This window comes from Pseudopipra pipra, chromosome 3 (assembly GCF_036250125.1).
Source record: "Pseudopipra pipra isolate bDixPip1 chromosome 3, bDixPip1.hap1, whole genome shotgun sequence".
NCBI classification, from domain to species: domain Eukaryota; kingdom Metazoa; phylum Chordata; class Aves; order Passeriformes; family Pipridae; genus Pseudopipra; species Pseudopipra pipra.
The window spans coordinates 35,216,595-35,243,954 of record NC_087551.1 but is presented as its reverse complement, the minus strand read 5'-3'; the positions used below and the strand labels follow the sequence as shown (position 1 = coordinate 35,243,954).

Here is a 27,360-nt window from a genome sequence, read left to right as displayed (position 1 = left end):
CGAACACCTGACTTATTTCAGGCGAGGTGATGAAGTCCCCGCTCTCGCCGATGCCGCCGCGGCGGGTGTAGTAACCCTGGGGGGGACAGAGAGGGGAGAGGGGCCGCGGTGAGCGGCAGGGCCGGGGCACAGCCCCCCTGGGCCGCCTCGGCCCGTTCCCGCCGTACCTGTGCAGGGTTGGTGAGCGCCTCCCGCATGTACTCGGCCACCGTCACGGGCCCGCTGGCCCGCAGCTTGCGACACAGGTGCCGCAGCAGCGCCCCGTCCCCGCCGGCCGCCGCCGCCGCCTCGCCCCCCGCGCCCGAGCACGGCCGCGCCGCCGCCGGAGCTGCGGGGAGAGCAGGGAGAGAGGGGCTCAGCGGGGCGGCCCCGGGAGGAGCGGCAGGGAGAGGCGCGGAGGGGCGAGGGGCGGCGCTCACCGTGGGGCGGGGACGGGGCGCGGGGGAGCCGCCGGCGGCCGGCCAGGAGCGCCCGGCGCGCCAGCAGCAGCACCATGGCGGCGGCTCCCGGTTCTCCCGCTCCTCCCTCTCGTTCCTCCTCCTCCTCCCGGGTCCCGGCCCCCCGGCAAGGACGGGGCAGCGGCCGGACGCGCGTCACGCGTGTGCGCGGGAGACCTTCCGGCGGGCGGCGATGGCGGCGGCGCTGTGGGACTTCGGCGTGGGGGACCCGCGGAAAGGCGGCGGCGACAGCGGCGAGGAGGACGGCGAGGACGATGGTGATGAGGAAGGAGGAGATGGAGATGCGGGAGGGTTCACGCTGGACGAGGTGCTGCGCCTCGGCGGCACGAAGGTAAGGGACGGGCAGGAGGGAACGGGAGCACGTGGTGGATGGGACTCCCCATCCCGGGACGGGCCCTGGGGCGGGGGGGGGGGGGGGGAGGGGGGCGAGGTGTGTGGGGTCCCACTCAGATATTGGGAATATGTTTTGTGCTCGGGGGGTGGTGAGGCACTGGGACAGGTTTGCCTGGAGATGGTACGGATACCCCGTCCCTTGCAGTGTTCAAAAGCCACTTTGAGCAACCTAGTCTAGTGGAAGGTGTCCCTGCCCATGGCAGGGAGATTGGAACGAAATGGTCTTTAAGGTCCCTTCCAACCTAAATCGTTCTGGGGGAAGCCCTTGGGAGTCTTGAGAGAGCTCGCACTGCATCTGCCCATAACAGCTGTGCATTGCTGCCCACAGCAAGATTACTTGATGCTGTGTGCCGTGGACGAGGAGGGCGAGATGGTGGATGGCGGCAAGAAGGACACGATGGATGACCTGAAGGAAGGGGAGCTGGAGGCGTTCATCAGCTCCCTGGGACTCAGCAAGTATGCGAAAAGTTGCTCGGTGGAGGAGGGGGATGAGGATGAAGGCAGCAGCAAGGAGAAAGAGAAGCCTCCAAAAAAAGAGAAAAGCAAGAAGGAAACTAATCCTACTTCACTAGAGGGGAGAAAAGAAAAAAAACTCAAGGAAAAGGCAAGCAGTGTGAAGGACAGCAAGAAGAAGCAGTCTGGTGGTGATCAGGGCCAGCAACCTTCAGCAAAGAAAGAAAGACTGGAAGAAGATTTTGCATTTCATGCTAGGCAAGCAATACTGATCAAACCAGGGGGCAAGTGGTATGACCTAGAATACACCAATGAATTCTCTCCAGAGCCACAGAATCAGACACTTCTGTCCCAGTATAAGGCCCTGGCCCAAAAGCTGTATGAACATGAGACAGACCTGTTTAAGAACAAGACAGACTATCAGAAGGGGGCCTCTTCAGCATGGATGAAAACTGTTGTGTCCTCGGGTACCTTGGCTGACAGGATGGCAGCGATGACCCTTCTCATCCAGGACAGTGCTGTCCACAGTCTTCAGTTTGTTGAGAACCTGGTAAACCTCATAAAGAAAAAGGGCAGCAGGCAGCAGAGCCTCATGGCTTTGGATACTTTCAAGGAACTTCTCATTTCAGATATCTTACCAGACAATCGAAAATTGTGGTCTTTCTCGCAGCGACCGTTTAACAACATAGTGAAGATGTCGAGTGGCAACAAGGATTCCAGAGACAGACGGTTGATACTGTGGTACTTTGAGCATCACCTGAAACTGCAGATAGCAGAGTTTGTGCAGGCGTTAGAAACACTGAGCCATGATTGTCTGACAGCCGCGAAATCCCGAGCTCTAGCAGTTGCTCATGAGCTTCTCTGTAACAAGCCTGAGCAGGAGAAAGCTCTACTGGTCCTGCTGGTGAATAAACTGGGAGACCCTCAGAACAAGATCGCCACCAAAGCCTCTTATCTTTTAGAGACGTTGCTTCACAAGCATCCAAATATGAAGGGAGTAGTGTGCAGTGAGGTGGAGAGGCTTTTGTACCGGTCAAACATCAATGTGAAAACTCAATATTATGCCATTTGCTTTCTGAATCAGATAGTCCTCAGTCACGACGAAAGTGCATTGGCTAACAAGCTGATAACTTTGTACTTCTGTTTTTTTCGGAACTGTATTAAGAAAAAAGATGTTGAATCCAAAATGCTCAGTGCTCTCCTTTGCGGGGTAAACAGAGCTTACCCTTATGCTGAGACAGGTGATGAGAAAGTGAAAGAGCAGATGAACACCTTGTATAAAGTTCTGCATCTTGCAAACTTCAGTACCAGTGTCCAGGCCCTGATGTTGCTGTTTCAAGTGATGGACTCTCAGCAGACTGTGTCAGATAGGTACTATGCAGCACTATACAAGTAAGTGGCAGGTTTGCATTTTTTATATAAATTTCATTTTATGAGATAGTCACCATTAATTTAAAGTTGTAGAAACACTTATTTTGCTTTTAAGGTCTTGTTAATTTTGTGTTTAATTGGCTCAAAATTTCTGATGTTTTGTGTGAGCTGGAAGAAAATGTATGTGATTTCTTTGACTTAACATGGGGATAAAACAAAAGGTTAAAAGGATAAAACAATAGGTCCCGAGAACACAACATATGCATTTCATCCTTTGCCACTCATTTCTGGTGGCAGTTTTTTATTCCAGATAAATAAATTGAAACTAATTGATAACTGTTTCTTCTGAAATCACTTTTACGAGTATTAGCCTGTAAAGTAAATAAGCCTGTAAATAGTCTAAAATCTTGTCTCCTTTTTTTTCTTGTTGTGAGGAGGGGGAATATTTTGTTAACGAATTCTTTAGATGATTTAGTTTGTGTAATTGGAAAGCCTCATATTATAAAAGAATTTTTTTTTCTCCCATCTGATTGTTCAGACTCTTTATAGGATCTTTACAGGTTTCTGTTTAGTTGATCAAAGGGAAGTTGCTGTTTTTTTAAAAAGGGATCTTAAGTTCCCCCAGACTGTGGAATGTATTTAAGCGCCTTACTGTGCCTGACAGCCTGGAAAAAATTGGGGTAGAAAATGAACCTGCCAGTACATACATCTGGTCTGATTGTGAAGCATGCTGATTCCTAACCATTTTCTTTTTATTTTTTTTTTGAATATCTCAAATTTTGAAACTGTCTCCAGTTGAATTCAGTTTATTTATTTATATTTTCTTTTTTTTTTAATCTTCAGTGTCTCATATATAGGCAGATATATTAGACAGCTGTTGACAGTTCAGGTTGATCATAATGATTTTGAGTATTGGGGAACAAGCTGTCACTGGTCCTTTAGATGGCACTCTGAAAAATGTAGATAATTGTTGTTAATAGCAGTTGTTCTCCTGCCTGCATTATGACAATCAGCAATATTTTCTCCTGTGTGTTCTACAGGAAGCTTCTAGATCCTGCCTTAGCAACCTGCTCAAAGCCATCCATGTTTCTTAACCTTGTCTATAAATCTCTGAAGGCAGATGTAGTGTTACGGCGCGTGAAGGCCTTTGTGAAGAGGTTACTTCAAGTCACTTGTGGCCAAATGCCACCCTTCATTTGTGGAACCCTCTACCTTCTGTCTGAGCTTCTGAGAGTAAAACCGGAGTTAAGAGTCCAGTTACAGGATCATGTGGTATAAAATGATTTCTTTATCTCATTTCTTTTTCAGTAAGAGCTATTTTTATAAGCACCTTTCCCTGACCTGTTTATTAGTAACCTGAGGGTTTGCTCAGATGTTGTTTCTTGAAGTGGGGAGGAACCATCACATTTGTGTGTTCAATTTTAAGTCCTGTATCAAGGACAAAAATCTGTATTTCTTAAACATTGGCCATCATTTACGTAGATTTTTGTAAGTAGCTTAAGAGTTATATGTGCATTTCTCTAAAAAATCAGAATAAATGTGGAAAGGAAAAGCTGTTTGCTAACATTTTTTGGTTTTTAGGAGTCAGATGATGAAGAGTGCTTTAAGGATCAAGAAGAGGCTGAAGAGGATGAGGAAAAATTTGTGGATACAGACAAAGAAGTAAAAGATAAAGAGAGAAACACAATGGAAAATTCTGCAAAAACAAATAATTCAAATTCAACAGCCTCGTGGGTGCATCATTTGAATATGGGAGGTAAATTAGCAAGAAAATGTAATTCATTTAATGTGTAACATTCTGTAACAGTGACATGTTGATCAAGAGTTGTTTTAAGGTTAAGTGACTAAAACATTGGTTTTTAAATTGAAGTTTGATTGAAAGCAATCAGTCAGAATAATTTATTTCATAGCTCAGCAGTGATGAAGAGACTCTGACTAGTGTATTTCACTTTATGCAGTTTGTAATAAGCAAATATTTGTTTGTAATAAACACATAAATTATGCTTTAGCAATAAACAGGCTTGGAATTTTTTTGCTTCTGTGTTCAAACACCTTCAGAGCCATATATCCAGAGTTAGCATGTGTAGCGTCTCATTTGTCCACCTTTGAACCTGTGCCCGGTTTCACTCCTTCCTGAAGACCTTTTGGAACAGGGCAGGGTGTTTTCAAGACCTTCCTTAGAAGCACGTAGGAACTTAACCTGTACATACCCCTGATCATACACTGGTGAAGGACAGCTGAATGTAGCCTTTACCTGCTGCCAAATGAATCCATGGCCTGTCCAGCTGAGAATGATGGGCAGCACTGAAATGAAAATAATACTCTTGTAAAGTTGCCTAAGAAAATTTAAGATGTTTTCCTCTCCTCCGTCCCTCAGGCAGGAAGACTGGAACTTCGTATGATCCTATGCACCGAAGTCCTTTATACTGTGGTGCTGAAAGTACAAGCCTTTGGGAACTGAAGAAGGTACAGCATTCTTATCTGGGTGTTACTGTGTTTCTTAGTGTGGCCCTTGTATTAAGAGAGGAAAATGAACTTGGTTATTCTTGGAGTAGCTCCCTGGATAACATAACAGAAAGTTTAAAGATGATACGTTGTTCAGCTTTAAGCTTGTATATGTTCCTTACAATGCTGATATTCTGGAGTAGGGAATAAGAATTTTTAAGTGGAGATTTGGACAATAATAGTATTTCTTGAGTTTTGGATCTTAATTTTGATCACTAAAGCTTTTTAGTGTTGCATTAAATAAAATTGTAAGTGAAAATGTATTTATTTAACGCAAAGAAAAGATTAGAACTAGATGTTCTTCAGTTGTTCAAGGGCAGAGCACATCAGCCTTGCTCTACTGTGTGTATCTGCATGTTATTTGATGAGTTACAGAGTGGTCTTATGACATAGTGGTGTTGTCAAGAGTCTGATTGTCAACGTGAGTAATGACTGCATTTATTTTTTTAAGTAGAAATAAATAAATGATTCATGTTTTTCAGCTTTCTGAACATTTTCATCCATCTGTGGCCCTATTTGCAAAAACAATTCTAGAAGTAAGTAGTCTTTAACTTTGAGGTTTGATTTTTTTCATGGTATGTGTCTTTTGCTGTTAGAAAAAATACATTATAAAGTCTCCTTGCACTCTGGGTAGATTGCAGCTCTGCAGAACTCTACCATAAACTCAAATGCTGAGCCTTTCATGGAATTAAAGTATTTTGTGCAAAGAAGACTGCTCACAAAGTTCTAACTTTGTAGAAATGTGGGTATTATATGATTCTTAAAGTTTTTATTAGATTCTTAGAGTTTTTATATAGCTTTTAATGTGACTTTTTTTTTTTAAATGTGCAGAACCCTAATGTAGGAACAAATTCTTTTTTTAACACTGTTGTGGTACCATGCCCAAAATACTCAAACCTGCACAAATACATATTTTAAATATTTATTTTCCATTTGAATGTGTGGTGTCCAAACGACGCTGAGTATTAACTGCTATTAGCAAGTACATTGCAAGGCAGTTCATTGCTGAAACAAAGCAAAGGAGGTGTTTTTTATTTAAGAAAATATAGAAATTGCAACAACAAGAACCAGATCAGGGCTAAGTGATGTAATATCCCCAAGTCTTTTTCTTTTTAAAACTATGGTTTAATGTTATTCTTGAACTGATTGACTCTTCTGCGTTTAGATGCTGTGTTTCGAAAATGAAGACCTTAATGTTATTTGGCTTTTCTCTTCCTTCAGGGAAATCACATTCAATACTCGGGGGACCCTTTGCAGGATTTCACATTAATGAGATTTTTGGATCGCTTTGTGTACAGAAATCCCAAACTCAGTAAAGGAAAAGGTATGCACTTCTCTGTGTATATTAGCATGTGATCTTGATTATAGATGCTGTCCAAATTCTCATTCTCTCAGATTGCCCTTGCCAAGTAATCAGAGTGCATGTGGTGCAAGAGGAGTGGGATCAGTCTTCAGGGCTGCAAGAGAAATGTCTGCAGCCAGAACCAGCTGACAGTCATGTACTGCTGACCCTCACACTCGCAGTGCAGAACTGCTGACTTTGCAGGAATAAGCAAGTGATAGGGGAATATAAAGACTGCAGAAAGGTTGAGGTTGGAAAGGACCTCTGGAGGTCATAGGCTCCAGAGAGGGCCACCTAGAGTGAGACCATCTAGAACAGACTGTTTAGATAGCTTTTGAATGTCTCCAAGAATGGAAACTCCACTGCTTCTCTGAGCAACCTGTGCCAGTGCACAGTTGCCTTCACAGTGAAAACACGTTTCCTGATGTTCAGATGGAGTCTCCTGTGTTTCAGTTTGTGCCCGTCACCTCTTGCCCTGTCACTGGACACCACTGATAAGTACCTGGCTCTTCTTTACACCCTCCCTTCAGGTATTTATATGCATTGATGAGAACCCCCTGAGCCTTATCTTCTCCAGGCTGTACAATCATAGCTCTCTCACACTTTGCCCACAGGAGAGATGCTCCAGTCCAGTCCCTTCACCAGCTTAGTGACACTTTGCTTGACTTTCTCCAATATGCTCATATCTGCCTTATTCTGGGGAGCCCAGACCTGGACACAGTGCTCCAGGTGTGGTCTAATAAGTGCCAGGAATACTGTCAGCCTTCTTTGCTGCAGGGGCACAGTGCTGGCTCACAGTCAGCTGTGTGTCCACCAGGACTACCGGGGCATTTTCAGCTAAGCCGCTTTCCAGCTGGGCAGCCCCCAGCATGTACTGATCACTGGGTTTGTTCCTCCTTAATGCAGGACTTTGCACTTCCCCTTGTTGAACTGCAGGAGGTTCCCCATTTGTCCAGCCTCTTGAAGTCATATGGATGGCAGCACAACGAACTGGTGTAGCAGCCACTCCTCACATTTTTGTATCAATAGTAATAAAGTAATTTGTTTCTGATTTATATTATGATGCAGAAAACACCAGCAGTGTGGTAATGCAGCCAAAGAAGAAGCAGTTTATGAAAGATATGCAGAATCTTGCAGGTAAGTCAGCTGCTTTTCAGTTAAGATTATGATGACTAAAAAATTCTGGGTTGGTTGTTGTAGACATGTTATCTGCACTGTCTATGCTGTTTGTTGTAGCAATAGAAGAGAGTTGTGTCTGTCAGTACAGTGGTGGTGCCTGATGTTCAGGATCAGGTCTCATCTTCTTGTAAGGGTGTATGGAATCTCCACAGCTGAAATTTTGGATCATTGAATCATTCTAAGAACAAATGATGTAGGGAAAGGCAGTTATCCTATAGCCATTTTTACTCTATTATGATTGAAAAATTACTTAAAATCTCAGCGAATTTATCTGTATAATTATTTAAATCACATTAAGCTCTTTTATTAAATGATATGGATTACTCCATACAATGCCACAGCTGCAGCTATTGCTACGATTAGTGTAAGGTACCTTTGGCACTGTTATTTTGCTGAGAGTCTTCCTGCTTCCAGAAAGAAGCTGCCTTTTCCCTAGTCCCACTGTTTCCAATAATTAAGAGCAGGATTTGGTGGTAAGAACCAGCAGTTAAAAATCAGGGTAAACCATCATTAAAACCTGCAGCTTGAGGACAGAAGAGGTATCATCTTCTGTGGTAGAGCCTCTGTAACATTCCCAGGGATGTGCTTTCCTCTGACTTTGGGTCTGTTGTGTAACACAGAGGTTTTAGTTATACAGATTAGTTGACGTACCTTTATGGCTGTTAAAACTTAAAGTAGGAATTTTAGCCTAGAATGCCTTTGAAGGTACAGTTTATTTGTCACATTCTTTAGCTTATTCTGAATTGAAGGAGCAGACTGAACATTTAGAATTTGAGGAATTTAAATTTTCTACAAATGAAACACTTGATAACAAAAATTTGGATATGTTAATATGCAATATGCAATTGTTGCATGTAGCTGATCTCTGCTGGGGTTTAGAGAGCTGAGATTGCAAATCCTCTGGTACCTTCTACTGGTCATTTGAAGTATTTCTGTGAGTGTGCGGATCTGGTTTCAGAAACTTGGACCCTTGTCACTTAGAAAATATTATAGTATATTCTCACTGAGATAATTAGTACCTCTTTTTCCTTTGATTTACTTCTGAGGAGGAGGAGGAGGGAAGGGGAACGTATGAGGGTAAAAATCTTCTCCACAGGGAATCCTAGCTGGTCTGCTGTTGCAGTGTCATATTTTGCCGCAGTTTCCCAGAAATGGAGGCAAGTTGAGGCTCGATCCCTTCCTCAGTGTGCTCAGCTGGTGCATGGTCCTGCCGTGCAGCTGCTGACAAGCATTTCTACTGCCAGGAGTGATGGGCAGAAGCAGTTCCAGCGTTTTAGTGCCTGACAGCAAGTTCATCTTACTTCCTACATTTTTTTTCCCGTTTTTGTTTTAAATGCATTCCTGCTGTAGGTGATTGTAACCCCCCCCTTGCTGATACATAACTTAGAACCTGGTTAGGGCTTTGCCTCTTCTGTTTTTCCATGGGGTCTGTTCCCACTGAAGTATCAGTATATACACTGAGAACTATTTGAAGAGGTTTTGAATGAGCTTCACTTTATTTAACAGATGACCCTGGGTATCTGCGTACTTCTGTCTGTGCATGCTGTTTAACCTCTTAAAAGAGTAACAATCATTTCAACTTGAAGTAAAATCAGTTCTTTTTTTGTTTTTGCAGTCAACAGTAAGGAATTCCGTGCCAAAGATGAAAGCAAAATCCCAGTGGATGAAGTGTTCTTTCACAGGTAATGAAATGCTTGTGAATGTTCATTTTAAGTGTTGGTTTTTTACTGCAATGCCATTAAAACCCAATACATTTTCAAGTATTCTCTGGTATTTCAAGTATTTGCAAATTTTGATTGATTTGAGTGACTTATGATGATAGTGCTTTTCTGGGACGTAATTTTGACATTTGTCGAAAGTGATTAGGAAAGAACATCGCCTATGAACAAAGGCAGTCAGGGCTTGTAGTCTAAAATTAAGTAAACATCTTGTGGGTTGTAGTTCTTATGCATTAGAAGTATATTTAAAGAAAGCTGGAATATACCTTGTTTACGTTATTAGCATCAAAGCTTATTAGAATAGAACAAAGCAAAAAAAGTCAAAGGAGCTACTTTTCAGAGTATTTATTTTTTCATTACTCATAGTTCTGTTTCTCTGAATTTCCTTTCAGAGTATGATACACAAATGCAGATATAGCACTAAAACTGGAGTGATACACATTTGGCAAAGACTTATTTTTATTAGATCAAAATACTGGTTACCTGTGAGTGTCTCCTTAGGAAATTAGTGTTTGAATTAACTTAATTTATTTTTTTTAATTCACTTAGAGTGTTTTTGTTTGGTTGGTTTGTTTTGTTTAATATATTCATTGCTGTAGGGACCTTTAAACATTTTTGAACTGTCAGGTTACTGGAACTTACTGATTTTAATTAATTGATATTATAATATTGAGGAATATCTTATTAATAAATAGTGGTTTTAATTTCAAGATTAAAGGAGAGCAGCTTAAAAATGTGCCCCTCTCTGAAAAGTTAACAGTACTATTGCAATGAAGATTACTGAAACTGAGATTACAGATTTAAAGTCACCTGTACAAAGTACTCTTTTGTATATGATCAGAATTGCCTTCTGTGTTTGGTAGTTCTTCAACATAAAATGAAGGTGAAAAAGTGTTTTAAAATAGCTGACAGAAGGTAAAACTGTGCACCCAAAAGAAAAGGGCTATAGGAGAAAATAAAACTTAAGGGTCAATGTCTTTTATACTTTTCCCCAATTATATTCAAGTTGCACTTCATCCCTTCTTCATTACTGGTCTACAGCAAATTTTTACATCTTTCTTGTGCCCTTTCATGTTAAAAATAACTTCTGGCACCTTTGGCCAGTGAAATTTCATTGTTTTAAATCTTACAGTAGTGACGGACTGTTTGAAAAACAAAGGAAATATAAATCTCTTGATTTTAGGTGTGTTTGAAATCATCACAGTTTTCAACTGGCAGCATACACAGGAAACAATCTGCAGGTGTTTTTTTTTTAAAGTTATCATAAAGATCATCACCTGTAATTTTGTGTCTGAGAGCTATACATTATTTCAGGTTTTATTCAAAGTTCGATAAGAAGAGAGAGAAACAAAGGCGTCAGGATGATGAAGAAAGTGTGGAAGATGTAGATGATGATGAATTTGAAAGAGTATTGGGTAAGGCTGTGTTCTTCCTTGCAGTAACTATCCCAGTATTTCCTGCTTTTTCAGATTATTAGTTTATCCCTTTTGTAGTTCATATTGCATAAAAGAACAAGATACAGGAATATGGAAGTGGAAGAAAACTGACTTTCCAGTTGCCATTCTATGGTACTGCAGCCAGCAGTTCCTGTGATCCATTGTGCAAGCCAACTGGATGGCCATCTTGTAAAAGAGGTCTTGCTCACGCCACTCCAGTAGTCAACTTGTTTGAATGGTTGGAAATCATCTGATTCTGAGCTTAAGCTCATGAGTGGCAGTTCATGCTTTTTTTTTCTTTTCCTAATGTAGTCCGAGTAACTTTTTCTAGCAGAACGTAACATTTGCTTCCATTTTTTTCTTTGCTGCTTGGCCTTTTTCAATCTTGCTTACAGTTTCTCTCATAGTTTCTAACATATTTTATGAGGTTATTTGTTCAGTAAGGTCCTTGGTGTACTTCTGCAGTAGTCTTAGCTCTTCTTGTATCATGTACTTTGTTTGCTTTGGAATTGGTGTGTGATTTGTTCCAGAATCTAAATTTCCTTGTGTACCACAAAACATCTCTTATTTTATTATTTCATATTTTACTTACACAGTAATATATGCATTTTGAGAAAAGAAAATGCAGTTAGCTCTCCATAACTGTTTTGTACAGTCTTTTTAGAGAATTCTGAATTCTCATAGCAGGGTTCTTTCTAAGTGACTCAATTAATAGAGTCTTTGTTACGACAAGAATCTGTTAATAATTGCATTTGTCTTTTTACTGTTAGTATCTCTAATGAAAATTTTTGAAACAGAACAGCTGTAATTTTTCAGATTATTTTTTTCATTTCCTTTTTTATATAGCAAATTATTCCAAAGTGAATCCTATGATAGGAGCTTTCAACCTCTAGTCTGCTTGCTTTCCTTAAGAAATTATAGTGGATACTTCTGATCTGAAAATGAACATACAGATTAGCTGACAGGACATTTGCTTGGGTATCTTAATTTAGTTTTTGTTCTATCTGACTTGGTGCAAGTGTTTGAGACTTCTGATATCCCACCTGCTGACTAAGTTTGTATCACGGGCCAGTTGTCTGTCTGTTTGTGTCTGTCTGCTTCCCATGTCATCCAGTTCTGGTGGTAAATTACATCCTGGATAAAATAAAACTTCCATTACTTTTCAAAGAAAAGTATTTTTCTCAGAAAAAGTTCATTTAGCTTTAGGTAACTATTTTGTGGATTTTTTTTTACTACAGGAGTATGAACCTTTGGTATCACTGGTGCAGATCATATAAACCGTTCAGGAACATGATACCTAAACATTAGGTATTTTGCAATGATAGAATCATAGAATGGCTTGGATTACGTGAGACCTTAAAGATTATCTAGTTCCAACCCCCCTGCCATGGGCAGGGACAGCTTCCACTAGACCAGGTTACTCAAAGCCCTATTCAATGTGGCCTTGAACACTGCCAGGCATGGGGCATCCACACATTCTCTGGGCAGCCTGTTCCAGTGCCTCACTACCCTCACAGTAAAGAATTCTTTGCTAATATCTAATCTAAATTTACCTCTTTCAGTTTGAAGCCTTTCCCCCTTGTCCTGTCACTACATGCTCTTGTCAAAAGTCTCTCCCCAGCTCTCTTTTAGCCCCTTTTAGGTAGTGGCAGGCCACAATAAGGTCACTCCAAAGCCTTCTCTTCTCCAGGCTGAATAATCCCAACTCTCTCAACCTGTCTTCATAGGAGAGGTGCTCCAGCAATCTAGTGATCTTTCTGGCCCTCCTCTGGACTTCTCCAACAGGTCTATGTACTTGTTGGACACAATGACTTAATTCATATTTCTTTGCTTGCTTTGTAGTAATAATTTATTTTCTCCCTAGATACCTTTGAAGCTGCTGATAATGCCGTTATTGACCAGGATGACCTTGATTTTGCTGGGTAAGACTTCAAATTTGTTCTTACATCTCGTTTCAGTAGAGATGTGCAAAACTGGATAGACCTTTTTCAGAAAGACTCAGACTATCACCTTGCAAAAAAGGCAGTAGCAGTTGAACACTGAGTAATGCTGTTTTTCTGCGTGTCCCATAATGGATCATAATGATCCTGTGGTGCTTATGGTTTGCTGGCTTGACACGTGAGAGACCTGTAGTATATTATTTATACAATGGAGTGACCCAGTAGGCAAGGTAAAATCTTGTTTTTCATTGTCTCAGGTTTCTCTTTGAGAAATACCAAGTACAAAAGGAAGCAGTATGAGGCATAATGGTTCTACTGCTTTAAGGACTGGTTCTAACCAACACAGTAAATAAACATTGTGGAATACAGGGTCACAGAGCTCGGTTCTCAGGAAGTTAGCAGCTTCATTAGTTATAGAGTCATTTAGGTTGGAAAGAACCTTTAAGATTATAAAGACCAATCGTAAATTATTAAGAAGCCTCTTTTTTTACTTGAAGTATCTACAATGCAGCTTTTGAACGGGCACAGAAACTTTTCCTTGAGGTGACAGGAGAATTGAAGTCTAAACTCCTAGTGAAATCTGAAAATTTTTATGATCTAGAGTGGTGTTTAGTAGAGCAGTTTGTGTGTGTTACAAACAAAGACTTTCTGAAAAGGAGCAAAGATAGAATACTGCAGCTGACATTTCTGCTAATTTCAGAATAGTATTCTCTCCATAACTTCTTAAAATGGTTGACTTTTATAATACAGTTCTCTATACTAATGCTGAGAACATAACCTGAGTGCATAATACATATACCTTAGGTCTCAGCCTACATTTACAGTAGTTTGCAATGATGTTGAACTTTTCTACATGGTGTTTACCAGTAGGTAGATGTCACCTAGATCTAAACAGTATTTTGCTGGATGAAGTGCTAAGCTTGTTACATCTTTCTTTAGTAATATAAAAAAGAAAACCAAAGGCAGTAAGAAAGGCAAAAGCAATGAAGAATCTGGTGCTGACTGGGAGGATTCTGATGATGAAGATGAATTCAGTGATCTCGATGATGAGGAAGTCTCCTTAGGAAGTATGGAGGAAGACTTTGAAGATGATATGGATGAAGAAGGAGGTGTATTTATGGATGTGTCTGATGATGGTAACAACCTAGGTAAAGAACCATTTATTACAAAAAACAGGGGGAAAAAAGCCATAAAAATATGTTATCTAATATGTAATTACACACGTAAATTCTGATTTAGTTACCTAGGTGGGGAGTTTGGATTTTAAGCAAAGAAATGACAGGTCCTTTTCTAGACAATGAAGTCTTAAGAGAAATATTTCCTGACAGTCTCCTGGGCAAGAGTGGGATTTAGGCATCTGTGTATAAAAACTTGCAAATGAGACATGTTTCTTTCATTCTGAAAACACTGGCAGTAACAAAAGTAGCTTTCTACACAAATAACTGGCTACAGTAGGAGAAATATTAAAAGATCTCAAAGAGAAAAATAAAATAATCTCGTAATTAGTAATTTTCAATTTTCTTCGGAATCTTAATGTTGATTTTTTTTAGATGAGGTAACTTTTATTTAAAATGCTGTCTCACAAGTAACAGCTTACTCCTCTAATACAGCTATGCACCCAAATTTTTATTACCACTATAATAACTGATTCTTGCACCTGCATGGTTTTATTTTTTCAACTGAAAAGCAGAGTTTACACAGAATACAGTGTAAGTGGCTGGAAAAGCACAGATTAATAGAATATTTGAATGACTACCTAAAGGCTACAGAAAGATGATTCAGGGTAGAGGAGATAAACTGTTCTTATAGCTGTTAACAGATTAATCTTTTTTCTGTCAGATCCAAACAAGAACAAGCAATTGAAGTCTGTGAGTAAAAAGGGCAAGAGAAAGAAGGATGTGAATTTTGAGGGATCACTGAAAGGTAAGAAAACACTGCCATAATTTCCATCTGATAAAGCTCAGTACAAATACAGAGTCTAAAAAACTGTGGAATTGGAGGGTTTTGCTACAGTAGATTATCTACAGTTTTGGATCTGGATTCAGATTTGAATAAACCGTAAACAAAAAGGAAGTTGTCCTCAAGACAGCATGGCTAATGCAGAGCGACAATTTGCTGTTGAAGGAAGGGAGTTGAAGGAGGAACTTCTTTAGAAGGATGGAGTCGTTCTGGTGGTTTGTGCATCTGTTACATCTGATGCACGGATTTGTGCCATTTAGTTCTCAGAAACTTTTCTCTATTTTTTTTAGGGGAGGTGGAGAATAAAGTTTTCTAACACAGCTATTTTAGATGGTCTCATTAAATAAATTTTAAAAATTAAAAACATGGTAACGCTTTGTTTTAGTGTCTCTGTGAACTTGAAATTCTGTCTCATATTTTGTTTAAAGGATCAAACCGAGTAAAGAAGAAAAAACTCCAAGATGCTGGTATACTGGCATCTGCGGAAGAGGTGAGTGTGACTGGTGCTTAGCAAAAAGTGATCAAGCATTTTACCTGTTTCTTTGTAACAAAATACAAAATTTTCTCTCTTTGAAGTTTGGCTATCTGCTGGATGAAAATGCCGGGTCCAAGTTTGACAATATTGGAATGAACGCCATGGCCAACAGAGATAATGCAAGTAAGTGCATGCTGCAAACAGCAGACAGTTGTAATGCTGGTTTACTTCTTTCTCTTCAGATTCTGTACTTGAAAAGATGGACCATCTTCAACTGAAATACACAGTCAGAAACCACACAGTTGGCACAGTAGCTCAACATCAGAAAGACATGATGTAGTTTCCTTCAGCTGCTCCTAATGCCAGCATTTCTAGCATTAGTAAAATACAAATCGGTGTCTAAAACTTTGAGATGGTAGGATTTGTTTTGTGAAGTGAAAAAACCTCAACATTTTCTCAAAAAAAAAAAATGTTCACTTGCACTTTATTTAAACATTTATAAATACAGTAGCCAAGTTTTAACTTCTGCATGATTTATCTGTATGCCATATCACGGTAAGACATATCCATCGGCTCCTTATTTCTCACCTTCCCTCCTACAGATGTCAAACAGATCCAGTGGGAAATAGAGCGTGACAAGTGGCTTCACAACAGGGACGTGAAAAGCATCATCAAGAGGAAGAAACAGTTCAGGCACAGAGGGCTGAAAAACAAGTACAAACGCAAGAAATCAAGAAGATGAACTGGACATTTTGATGTGGACATTTTAAAAATAATTATTCAAACCCAGTTTTTTAATTAATCCCACATTTTTCTTACTTCAGTTCTTGCTGCTTAACCACGTCATTTGGTCATTCTCCCTTATGCCATGAATTCCAGACCACTCATTGGATTTGTAATAAACTGAAAAATAGGAAAATCTGTGTCAGCTCTAAGTTAGACATACCTGAAGAAGAGCCACTTTGTGGCTAGTTTTATTGGATATACACCCCTCTAGTTCCAAGGTCTCTATCCAAAAGCCTGACACTCCAGCCAAAACAATAAACATTTCTGCAGTGTCTCCTGGAGTATTAAGCAGTAGTAACATTGGTTTTGTACATTAAGATGCAATGGAAGCTTCAGCCATCCTTCTGAAGCCAACAGCTGCAAACCTACCTTCCAGAATTGATGGAAACCTCTTCTGCATTGTGTATCTGAAATCTGACAAGAAAGGTAAATCACAGTTACTTTCCCAACATACTTTAAGGTAATTAAATGCACTGTTTTTCTAACTAGATTAGTTTTATCTAAATTTGTTTGAGCTCTTTAATTACAGCCACCACTATGATCTGAATTTATTTTTTAATATCATATCACAGACTGTATTGAGGTTACTTGTACGTGCAGCCCCATCATCAGTGTTTTCTGAGCTTCCTCACAATTGTGATAACCAACTACAAGCTACAGATACACAGGAAGCTGAATGCCTCTGAGAGACAGACATGCAAATCAAAACTGGGAAAACTGCTTTGTTCCCTTATGCAGCTTTAGGTATTCAATGAATCCTTCTGTGGGCTGCTCTGGCAACTCACTAGAAAATTATGATAGCTTTATGCTATTCTAAGGATTTACAGCAGCTCATAGAAGGATCTTATCCATTCTATTGCTAGAACAAAGAAAGCAGTAAAAGCCTCACTCTGAGTTCACTGAGCTGTTAGATGAGCTCACTACACCTTACTGAACTGCAATTTAAGAAAATCTACCTAAGCATATAAAAATTAGGATCTAGAACTGAAAAGCAGGGGAAAATAGAACCGTGAATGCTCAGCACCAAGTTACCACGACAGGTTGAAACATCTGTTCTCCATGGGTTTGTTATATATTTCTTTAATAAAAATGCAAAGAAAAATAGCCAAACAGACAGATGTCATCTGAATCTCAAAAAACAAATGCAAATTGATGTAGTGCAGGCAAAGTTCAGCTTGAACTTTGCATAAAGACCATAATACTGTTGAAATGGGCGGACTCTTACCTGCCTGGCCAAAGCAACAGCTGCCTTTTGGCAGCAGGACAGGCACTCTTTTACTGCAGGGACACAAGTCTGTCAAGGTACTGCTGCACCCTCCAGAGCCCTGAATGCAAAATAAGGCCATTGCTCTGCTGAGCGAAGATCCTTGCAGTAACTAAGCTGGTGCTTGGCTTATTTCTGGGCTCCCTAGGCATGGGGGTGTAAATCTGAGAGACTTGAGGGACTGAAGCTAAATAATCTGGAAGACAATGCTGGCTGCCTTATGCCAGCCGGGTCAGTCCTCAGCCTGGGAAATGTCAAATCCCGGAGACCCAGACACAGGCAGGGCGTCCCTTCATGGGCTCAACACCAAATGCCCGAAACAGGACCAATCAACTCCTGCCTCATTTGCGGACGGCCTCTGTCCTTTTTAAGTCCTTAAATGAGTCCCTGCTGTTACTGTAAGGAGGAGGAGGATTCGGCTTTGCTCCCGGTGCGGTCGCGTGCTGCCCCCCAAAGGATTCCCCGCGGGCTTGGTTTTGTAAAAACTAAAATTGCTGCTGGTTCTTCAAGACCTGTCCTCAGGGGTCCGCCCAGCGAGCCACTCCTGTGCACCTGCACTCACACGAGCCGGACTCCTGACCCCAAACCGGCAGGTTTTCCTTAAAAAGCCCGGGCGGTGCGCGGTTGCTCCCGCCGCGTAGAGGAGCCTCCCCTGCCCGCCTCCCCCTCCCCGCCCCGGGGGTGCGACCCCCGCCCGCCCCGCCGCACCTTGGCTGCGGTCCATGGCGCGGTAGAGCAGGAGGGCGCCGAGCAGCCCCGCCGCCTCCAGCAGCAGCAGACCCTTCACGACGCGCCGCGCCATGGCCGGGGCTCAGCGCCTTCCGCCACCGCCCCCGGTAGCGCCGCTCAGGCGCCGCCCCGCGCGTCCCGCCCGCCCGGCCGCGACATGGCCGCCCAGGGGCTACGGGGGCGGAGGCCGGCGGGGGTCGGGAAATGCGGGATGTGTAAAAATTTTCTTAAGACAGGAAGGATGTCCCCTGACGTTTGACCCTCGTATACTTTCAGGCTTAATCAAAAAGAAAGTAGATTTAATTCGTAAAGCAGGTAGCGGCTAACGACCTCTAAGCGATGTCCGTGTTGTCCGCAAAAATTGGATTCGTTACCCAGTGTGAAAAAGGCAATAATTACACACTCGAGAGAGACATTGATTATTTATGTCAGAGTTGCACGAGCCCAGGTGCTCCGGTAGTATTTCATAAATCAAGCACACTGACTATCAAAGCTTTTCACTATTTATACATTTTAGCAAACAAAGGAATTAGTGTACATTGGCTACAGGTTACGTAGTTCTGTTATTAACTAGTATTCTGTCTTCCACTTGTTAATGATTCTGTTGCTTCCCACGCTAACTAACCTACATGCTCAGTCTTTCTCTTCTGGGTTGGTGGGTTTCTTGGATCAGTGGTCCATGAGATGATGGTCACAATCTGCCCCTGCTGGAATTACCTTTTACCCAGTTGGAGCGATATCAGCACAGTTGCTGAGTGGTCTTTAATAGTTTTTTCCTCATCTTGAGACTTCTGCCAAATGTCGTGGCCTGTAAATTCTGCGTTCTTTGTGTCCTTTATCAGTGGTACATCCTTCTTCCCAAGCTTTGGGGTCTGAGATCACTGAAGCATGTCAAGCCCCAAACTTTAACAAGGCAATTCTACCAACAGGTAATTTGTTTTTCGAACACATGGACATCACTTAAAACTTTTACTTGTTAGCTGCTCTCTGTTTCATGGGTTGAATCTCCCTTCTTTTTTATTAGGCTTGAAAGTATATGAAGATCAAACATCAAAAACATCCTTTCTTAAGAAAATTTTGCATATTCCACAATTTGCAGCACCCAGGTGTTAGAAAGACTAGTTATTTGTTGATAGAATTGCCATGTTAAGGTTTAGGGTTCAACATCTTTCAATGATCTCAGATCAATGTGGACTAATTAGTATGAGAAGTAAGAGAATCATTAATCAATAGATGATAGAATACTGATTAATAAGAGAACTAGGTAACTTGTAGCCAATGACCATTAATGCCTTTGTTTACTAAAATGTATAAATAGTCAAAAGTTTTGATGGTAGTTGTGCAGGTTCTGTCACCCAGCACCCCTTTCTGCACAGAACTCTAAATAGATAAAATACCTCGACTCTTCATGTGAATTGGCCTCTTGCACACTGGGGGAAAGAACCTATTTTGGGACAATGTTCTGGCTGCTGGCAGCAGGTCCCACTCACCACCGCCTTTCCCTGCTGCCCAGGGGTACCCACTGTCCTCACCTCGCTGTTTCAGGCAACACATGAGCAGGCAACACAGCAAAGGGGCTGGGCCAGGTCTTGTTGCTCCATGTTGAGGGTCCTGAGCAGGTGCCCCAGTTGAGCGAGGAAGCAACCCTGCATGGCAGCACTGCACTTCTGCATCATCAGCTGGTGGAGGAGCAGCTCAGATCTTTCTGGGAGCCAGCACTGGTCTGTTTGTGTGTTTTCTTCCAGGTGAAGGCACAGTGAGATGCATCAGGCTCACAGCTGTTAAAAAGGGATCCTAGTTTTATCATGGAGATGTGAAAAAAACGCCAGTGCCATACAAGATCTCAGTATTTAATTGTTTTTACCATGAAAAAGGGCATTAGTGCAGACAAGCTCCTACAGAGAGGTATTCAGAACCTCAAATGGCAGCATTCTTTCCCTCTCAGTAGTGTTCTTTCTGTTTTATAGTTTTGTTTTCATTGTTTTTTAGTATTCATATTGCTCTTAACTCGTATTATGGGACTGAATGTATTGCCAAAAAAAAAGCTCTTCAGATTTTTCTTAATAGGGACTTTATTTTCTTTGTAAGATGCTTTCCCCCCCCTTTAATGTTTTGTAAGATAAGATATAATATTTTTGCTGCTCATTCTTACGGGGTGATTCATTTTCCAAGTCTATTTTCCCTGGTGTCTGAGCTTGCAGGTATTGCTTTCACTCTGAGGGATTTCTTAGTAAAGTAATTCCTACTCTGAGGGATTTCTTAGTAAAGTAATTCCTACTCTGAGGATTTTAAGTGGACAGGATCAACCCAAGCATCAGAAGCCTAGGGTTGTTGGAGAAAACATGGACCTAGGAAAGGAATTCATTGCATGGGCAAATAAAAAAGGAGGAAGCTGGCACAAAATGTGAAACGTACATCTTTATTTTAAGGAGCCCATAATTCCTTTGGGCTTGGGACCAGACTTCTGCTGGACCCTATAAAGACCTGAAAGGTCATTTGTCGTATATTGGCACTGGCTTTTATTTCTCAGAGACTTCAGACATGATGCTGATTGCCTCTGGTTCAGTAATTCCGTAAACCTCTTGTGCTCAGGGAGAGGAAGCAGCAGATAAAGAAAGAGATCTCACACTGTTAATATTGGCCAGTTTGTGGTAGGTTAGCAGGGGGAAATTTCACCAAAGACCACTGCTGGTTATTCAGTAGGAAAAGGAGTACACAACTCCCTGGTTTTCTGAGGAATACAGCACTTTCTTACCTGGCAGGCCCTGGTAGAAAAGCCTGTATGAGAGGTCTCACAGAAGAAATAGGAAAGCAGGAAGGAGAGAAAATTATACATTTGTGCAGTGCAGCGTAGTTACAATCTGCAGGTAAATATTTTGGATTTTTCTCCCATTTGGATATTTGCTTTTATATTTTCAAACCGTGCTAAATAGATTTCTTGCCCTAATTTCCTATAGCTTGCAAATTGTGGGGAAAAAAGGCAAGACAAAAGGGTAAAGAATGAAAAGGAAAGATTACCTGCCCCAGTCTGAAACCAGAAATTTCTGGGCTCCTTCTTGCCCCTTGATGTGACACTCAGACTCACCAAGCCATAGTGTCACCAGGCAGTAAATAAAAATGTCTCTGCAGGTCTCTTTCCCTCTTGAACCTGGGAGCCTGGAGTCTGGCTTCCTCTACCAGCTTCATGGGTGTTTTCTGTGCAGGGCTCAAACTCTTTGGCAGCATGAACGTGGCTGATGTTCATAGAGCCACTCACATAGAGCCCATTCAAAGGCTTTTTTCTTAAAGCTTTAATATTGCCCTCATTCATTTTACTCATTAAGTATTATGAAGGTTAAATTACAGTAATGTCTCATTATATTAAAGGTTTCCCCCAGCTCACATGTGTGTAGTAGAGAGGAAAACTGATGCAAATAACTATTTATGAGGTAGGGGTGAAGGACAGTGGAGCTCTAGGAGTCAGAACTTGTGAGAGATGGATCACATGGTTGAGAAACCAGTAAGAGGATTTAGAGATTAGGAAATTTAGGTTTATCAGTTGTAGCTTGTCATTAAAATAAAATTTGTTTTTGTGCACATCTGGGCAGATGTGAGCACAGATTTGGAAACTCAGTGATTTTCTCTCTGTACATAAATGGGAGAGTGATTTAAATGATATGCATCATACGATATCATATATAAATATGATATTGGGTGGTTTATAAATGTGATATATGTATTATTATGTGTACACATTGTATATACATTACTGTATAAATGACATCTATCTGCTGCTTTCATCCAAGCATCCTGAGGCACTTTATGTAAGATAGGGTGGAATTTATTTCTGCCTGGGAATAACTTTCCACTGAAAGCATGAGGTTAAAGCTGCTTGCACTGCGTGTTCCATGTTAGTGCATCTGGCAGCTGTGTTCACAGGGGATTCGCCGCAGGAGGAGGCAGTAGCAGCTCCACAGCTCCATCTTGGTGAGCTCCATGGGAAGCCCACAAGGACACAGGGAAGGTGCTGCGGGTCAAGGTGAACACACTGTTCCCTTGCTCTGTCCTGCCAGCAATCATCATAGCTTCAGTGGGGCAAATGTGATTCATGGAAACCTTGGGGAAGCTGACTCCATGGCACAGCTCCAGGAGCTGGCCACAGGCTTAGGCTGGAGTGGGATGGGGTGTGGGAGAGAATTTACTGCAAGATCCCTTCCAAAGGGTGAGGGGTGGGGAGGATGCAGGTGTCCTATGGGTAAAAGCTCTTCTAGCACTTGTTCTGGCATGTGCTTTATGGAGACAGTCACAGGCACAACTGAGGAGAAGCACCGGTAGTGCCATCAAATAGGTGACACCTTTTTGTCCTTGACCCGGGGCAGCAGAGAGAGGCAAACACTTCCCTCGGCAGAGGGAGTGAAGCTTCTTGCTCATTCCTTCCTTTTCCTACCCAGAACCTTCCCATGTTTCTCTCTGTAAAAGACAGGAAAGCTCCCTTTATTGTCTGTCACTGATTGTTTTTATGAATATGTGAAAAAAATGTAAAGTGCGTTGTTGAATCAGTTCTGCCCCCAGTGCTTTCCAAATACTAGCTATTAGTGAGCCAGGAAGGTCACAGTTAAGAAACTGTCAAGGATCTTGTTAGTGGAAAACATTATTTTGTTTAGAATCATTTGAGTGCTTTAGTGTTATTTGTCATCCAATGAGTATTACGCTGAATTAAACCACATAATTAGGAGGCTCTGAGATCTTATATAAACCTCTGATATGTTTTATTTTGTTCTTTGGGTTTCTTGGTGCAGGCGTGAAATGGCTTATCCAGATTTTAAGTGATTTAATATTTACAACTATTCAGAGTATGCCTGTAAGTGCAGAACTACAGTTTATTGAATATGGAGATCCAGGTAAATATCAGGTTAGTGAAAAGAAACTGTCGAACCTCTAAAAATCTGTTGTTTTCTCTTTCCTGCACTCCCACACACAAGTTATTAAAATGAAGTCATGCAGCAAGTAAAGATATTTCTCCTCAGAGGAGAAAAAAGATAATCTTGGATGACTAATGCCTTTTGATTAGGGGCTGTTTCACACAGGCGACTCTCACAAATCATTGCCGCACCCGTGTAATAAACCTGTTCCCACTTACGGTTCTGATTAATTCTAAAGAAGATGAAATAGATTCCATCTCCAAGGATTTTGGTAACACATCTGAATTATTATTGCCTCCCCAAGTCTATTTTCAAGAACAAAGCTAAGGTGGGCTTTTTTTCTTTTTCCAAGAACAAGCCTCATCTCTCTCACAGCACCAGTGTGCAAGAGTAATTTTTGGGCCATATCGTTTTCTTGCACCCAAGCTGGTGGCACTGGGAGAAAGCTACTTGGAGACAGTGGCAGTCTGTTAATGCCTGGGCTGTCTTAGCACCCCTACAATTTACAGTAGCCATAGGAGTGCTGTAGTTAACATAAACAAGGGCAGATGTAGAGCTGTTGCAGTGCTCTGAAATTGATGGGGTGTCATGATTTTCTTTTTTATGCTACTCTTTTCTGTGCCTGACTGTGGTGGGAATGAATGTGGCAGCAGTATCTCAGGGACATTGGCTGTCTCCTTGCAAAGAGTCACGTGGTTAAAACTTCAGTATTTCTGATACTCGGTCACTGAATGGTGGCAGATACATGGCACTTACAAGATGCACCACAGATGAAGGAAATAATTGATTAAGGGAGGGAGGTTTTTTCCATGTATTATTGGTATTTTTTCCTGGATGAGGCAGGAAAAAATAAAACATGTCTAACAAAAATATGTAATGTGTTTAACGTGTTTTCAGAAGTGTTTATGCTTCTCTGAGGACTACGGTCTCTTAAAGATTTCAAGAACCCTAATGCCATACTTTGAAAAAATCAGAGATGATTGTAACAGCTGTGGTTTTCCAAAGGAGCTTTTCCTAGCAGGGGGTTGGCAAATGGCTCCTTACTATTTGCCAGGTCTTAGTTAGTTATGGGATAGTATTCAAGGACAATATTACAGTATTTCCAGTTACTTCTTTTTACGACATAGGCAAACCTTAGAAGTGATAACAAGGTCTTTATTATAATTATGTTATAATTTTGTTCTCCATGTCTTAACTAATAAAATATTTTATAGCCCCCAGTATGTTATTGGTTGCAGAATGTTTGGTTATACTCTCATTTTGGTTGCCAGGGTAAATAAGTGACCTAAAATTGTTGACTTCTTTTCTCCTATTCCAGATAGTATTGTTGTTTCAAAACTCTAAAGATACAGCTGTTTCTTTCATTTTGCCATTTCCACAACAATGTGACAAGCATCCCCAGTTACAGCTCCTGGAATGAGTTCTCAGGATTAGTGAAAGAGAATGGTATTGTTACAGTTACTGATTGTAGCTGCAAAAGCAACAGAAAAAAATATTAAAAAAGCATGTAGATGGGACCAGTGGGAAAACAGCTGTGCTGTAATTAGTTTACTGATGGTCATACGTCATGATAAAGGAGGCAGCTGAATGCCAGAAGGGGGAGAATGTCCAAAAGATGCTTTGCTTCTGGGTATTTTGCTCTTCCAGGCAAGGGTGAGGGAGTTGCATGGCAGCTGGACAATGGAGTTGGGTCAACATTCTGACATTTAGTGATGGAGAAAATGTCATAGATCTGAAGTGTTAATGAAATGGCAGTTTACTGTGTTTACTCTTTCTGAACATGAGGCCAAAAACCTCATTAGCAACCCAAATTTTAGATTTAGACTGATGTCAGGCTTTGTCTTTTAGGAGGTGGTTGCATGACAACATAGTAACAGAAGGGAAGCACATAGTGAGATTCATATTTATGTGTGGAAGGCATTTACCTACAGAAGTTCAGAGGAAGTCTCTGTCATTCTGTTACATGGTACAGTGTACCATGGAAAGGACGGGCTGGTCTGTACTGACAGGCAACAGAAGGCAATTTGTCAGTCAGAGAGAAGAAAGTATGAAAAGAAGGTCACACTGATGGTTTTTTCTCTTCTTTACAGTTGGCTGGGGATCCTGTTTTGATCCTGGAGTCACCTGGAACAAACACTTTGAGGATGAGAATACTATGGTCATAATATGAAGACCTGAAAGAGGTAAAGCAGATGCTGTGTGCTGACAGGAAAAACACATCTGAATCCATTCCTTGAAATCTGCTGAAATGAAGAGGAAATGGCATGGGTTTGTGAAAGAGCAAAATCAAGTTGATTTTAGCAACAGGTTGAGTTTGGCTGTACAAAAGGAGAGCTCCAATGCGACACTGAAAACATCCAGTGAAGGAAAATCTATATTGTCTATAGATGATGACAATGCATATCCCAAATGGGTAACTCTCTTTTTTAGAGGAAGAATATTGCATGTCCCATTTTCACTGTATTACTTTCAGAACCTGACTGCCAGTGTAAAGCAGATAGCTGAATTCTTTGGATTCTCCCCAACAACTGAACAGGTCCAGGCCATTGCAGAAAGGGACACTTTGCAGGCAGTGAGAGTTAAGGCTCGGGAGATTTCTGATGCTGTTGGCTTGATTCTTTTCTGCCAAAGTAAATTCGTTTGTATTTTGCCAGAGTGGTGAATGGTAGATCTTTATCTTGGGCAGACAGGAATTTGGATCAATAGATGGTTAATCTTTATGTATAATTTTCAAGGCTAGGTGTTGTTTAAGAAACACTGATTGTACTTCAGGAACCTCTCACTTATTTCGTCACAAGGGCCTATGTCATTCAGTAAAGCCCTGTATAATATGATTAGCATAAGTGCCCTACAAGTAGCAAACCCTTTAGTCAAGGTGTGCACTAAGCACCAACTAAAACAAAGAATAATTTTATTTTGGCTTCTGTGAGTACTGGGGATAGCCTGGCACTTGGTCTACAGGATGCCTCCACAGATTTTTCTTGGGTTTTCTAAATAACCCTTGTGATTGCTTATCATGTATTGATTGCACAATCAACACGTGGAATCCACACACTCCACAGAGTGATCTGTGTCTTTTAGCCATGGATCAGGATAGAATCTCAGACAGCCTTCGACTGTGGGCTCTCCAAAATCTGGGTTAGAGGTAAACTGCAGTTTAGGGCAGTGTCTAGATGCAGCTCACAAGGCTTTTGAAGTTAAAAACCCCATCTTTGAACTTTCTGGATTGGTTTCACAGCTGCTGGTCACCTTTTATAGTCTTCTGCAGCTGTGCAAAGCGCATGTCAAACTCATGAAGGCAGAACAGTAGCTTCCTGTGGTCACTTTATGTTTACATGCTATTGAGGACACCAAACATAAGGCAAACATATGAGTGTATTCTTGGGTCAGATATTTTTTTCTTACAGGAAAAAAATTAAAAAAAAATGGATTATCGCAAAGTATGATAATAAGAGAGAAAAGTTAGTCTTTTGTTTGAAATTATACTTTTTGGTCCTTAGAGTCAAGGGTAATAATTTACTTGTCTTCATTTTCCAGGTGTTTTTGGAGACTGGAAGATTCTTTTCACTGAAGCTCTGAACAAAGATGCCAAATTCTAAGTGTGCTTAGAAGGAATTAAGCTGGGAGTGAAGTACAAATATGATGGCTATTGTAAGGCCTGAACCTCCTTTACATAAAAAACCCCACTAATGTTCAGGCTGCTTTTCATTCACTTCTGTTTCAAAACAGAAACCAGGACAATATCCTATTTAAAAATTTTGAATATATATGCAATATGCAAGCCTATTTCTGCTGGCCTAACTCAAGAAAGCAATCCTTGCCTGTGCAGTTAGTATCACTGAGGTCACTGGATTCTCTTAAATGACTTGTAGCTCTTTGGTCTCCCTTGTTTTTAACACTGATTTTTAGCTTTAATTTCTTGTTACCCAGTAGAATGCTGTGTGAAATATATATGTGGTAATTAAACATGCTGAAATCACTGGAAATGTGTTCTGTATGTTGGAAGTGATTTTCCAAGGGATTTTTTAAAACAATCGTGAAGTATCATTTTGATTCTTAATTTCAAAGTTCATAGGATTCATATATAATTTTAAATTCTAAGTTCATAGCGTAAAATGAAATTTCAGAAAGTTTTGTAGTTGTCTTTTGCTACTTTCTGTGTGCTGACAAATGTAAGAGAAAGGTAAAGGAACTCAGTGGTGAAAATTTTCTCCCCATTTCAGCAATATTATTTTTCTTTCCTCTGATAGTGTGAGGTCACTGGAAATGGAGCCTTTTCCTGGGTTGTCTGGGTTTACCTGTTTTTGCTTGGGTTACTTTAAGCCTAACTGTAGTCCATATGATCTCATAGCTAGGATGTGGATTTTTCCTGGATGTCTGTCTGGGAGCTTTGAAGTGTCACAGCCCGAAACAGAATGACTGTCCTTTGGTGAACCCAGGAGACCAGTGTG

General features: G+C 41.1%; 2 protein-coding genes and 1 long non-coding RNA gene across 3 annotated transcripts; 2 read left to right on the top strand and 1 right to left on the bottom strand.

Annotated features, from left to right (window-relative positions):
- The first annotated feature begins 180 nt into the window (after positions 1-180).
- Positions 181-17,119, top strand: CEBPZ (CCAAT enhancer binding protein zeta). The gene is made up of 16 exons (XM_064648601.1): positions 181-789; positions 1,180-2,696; positions 3,716-3,947; positions 4,257-4,431; positions 5,053-5,141; positions 5,663-5,716; positions 6,402-6,504; positions 7,591-7,659; positions 9,317-9,383; positions 10,734-10,834; positions 12,720-12,777; positions 13,735-13,943; positions 14,635-14,718; positions 15,183-15,244; positions 15,331-15,412; positions 15,832-17,119. Exons 1-16 carry the CDS (start codon positions 196-198, stop codon positions 15,969-15,971), a joined length of 3,636 nt encoding a protein of 1,211 aa, XP_064504671.1. The 5' UTR covers positions 181-195; the 3' UTR covers positions 15,972-17,119.
- Positions 11,647-16,264, bottom strand: LOC135411269 (uncharacterized). Its single transcript, XR_010429070.1, has 3 exons — positions 16,176-16,264; positions 11,899-15,932; positions 11,647-11,790 (listed from the first exon to the last, which is right to left on the bottom strand). It is a non-coding gene; the product is annotated as an uncharacterized LOC135411269 (long non-coding RNA).
- A 960-nt stretch (positions 17,120-18,079) lies between the features above and the next one.
- On the top strand, positions 18,080-26,895 carry SULT6B1 (sulfotransferase family 6B member 1). The gene is given in 9 exon segments (XM_064647380.1): positions 18,080-18,323; positions 22,787-22,899; positions 23,148-23,237; positions 24,228-24,278; positions 24,280-24,355; positions 25,000-25,072; positions 25,074-25,092; positions 25,383-25,539; positions 26,447-26,895. Coding segments are annotated over 9 exon segments (948 nt in total). The 3' UTR covers positions 26,572-26,895.
- The last annotated feature ends 465 nt before the right edge of the window (positions 26,896-27,360 follow it).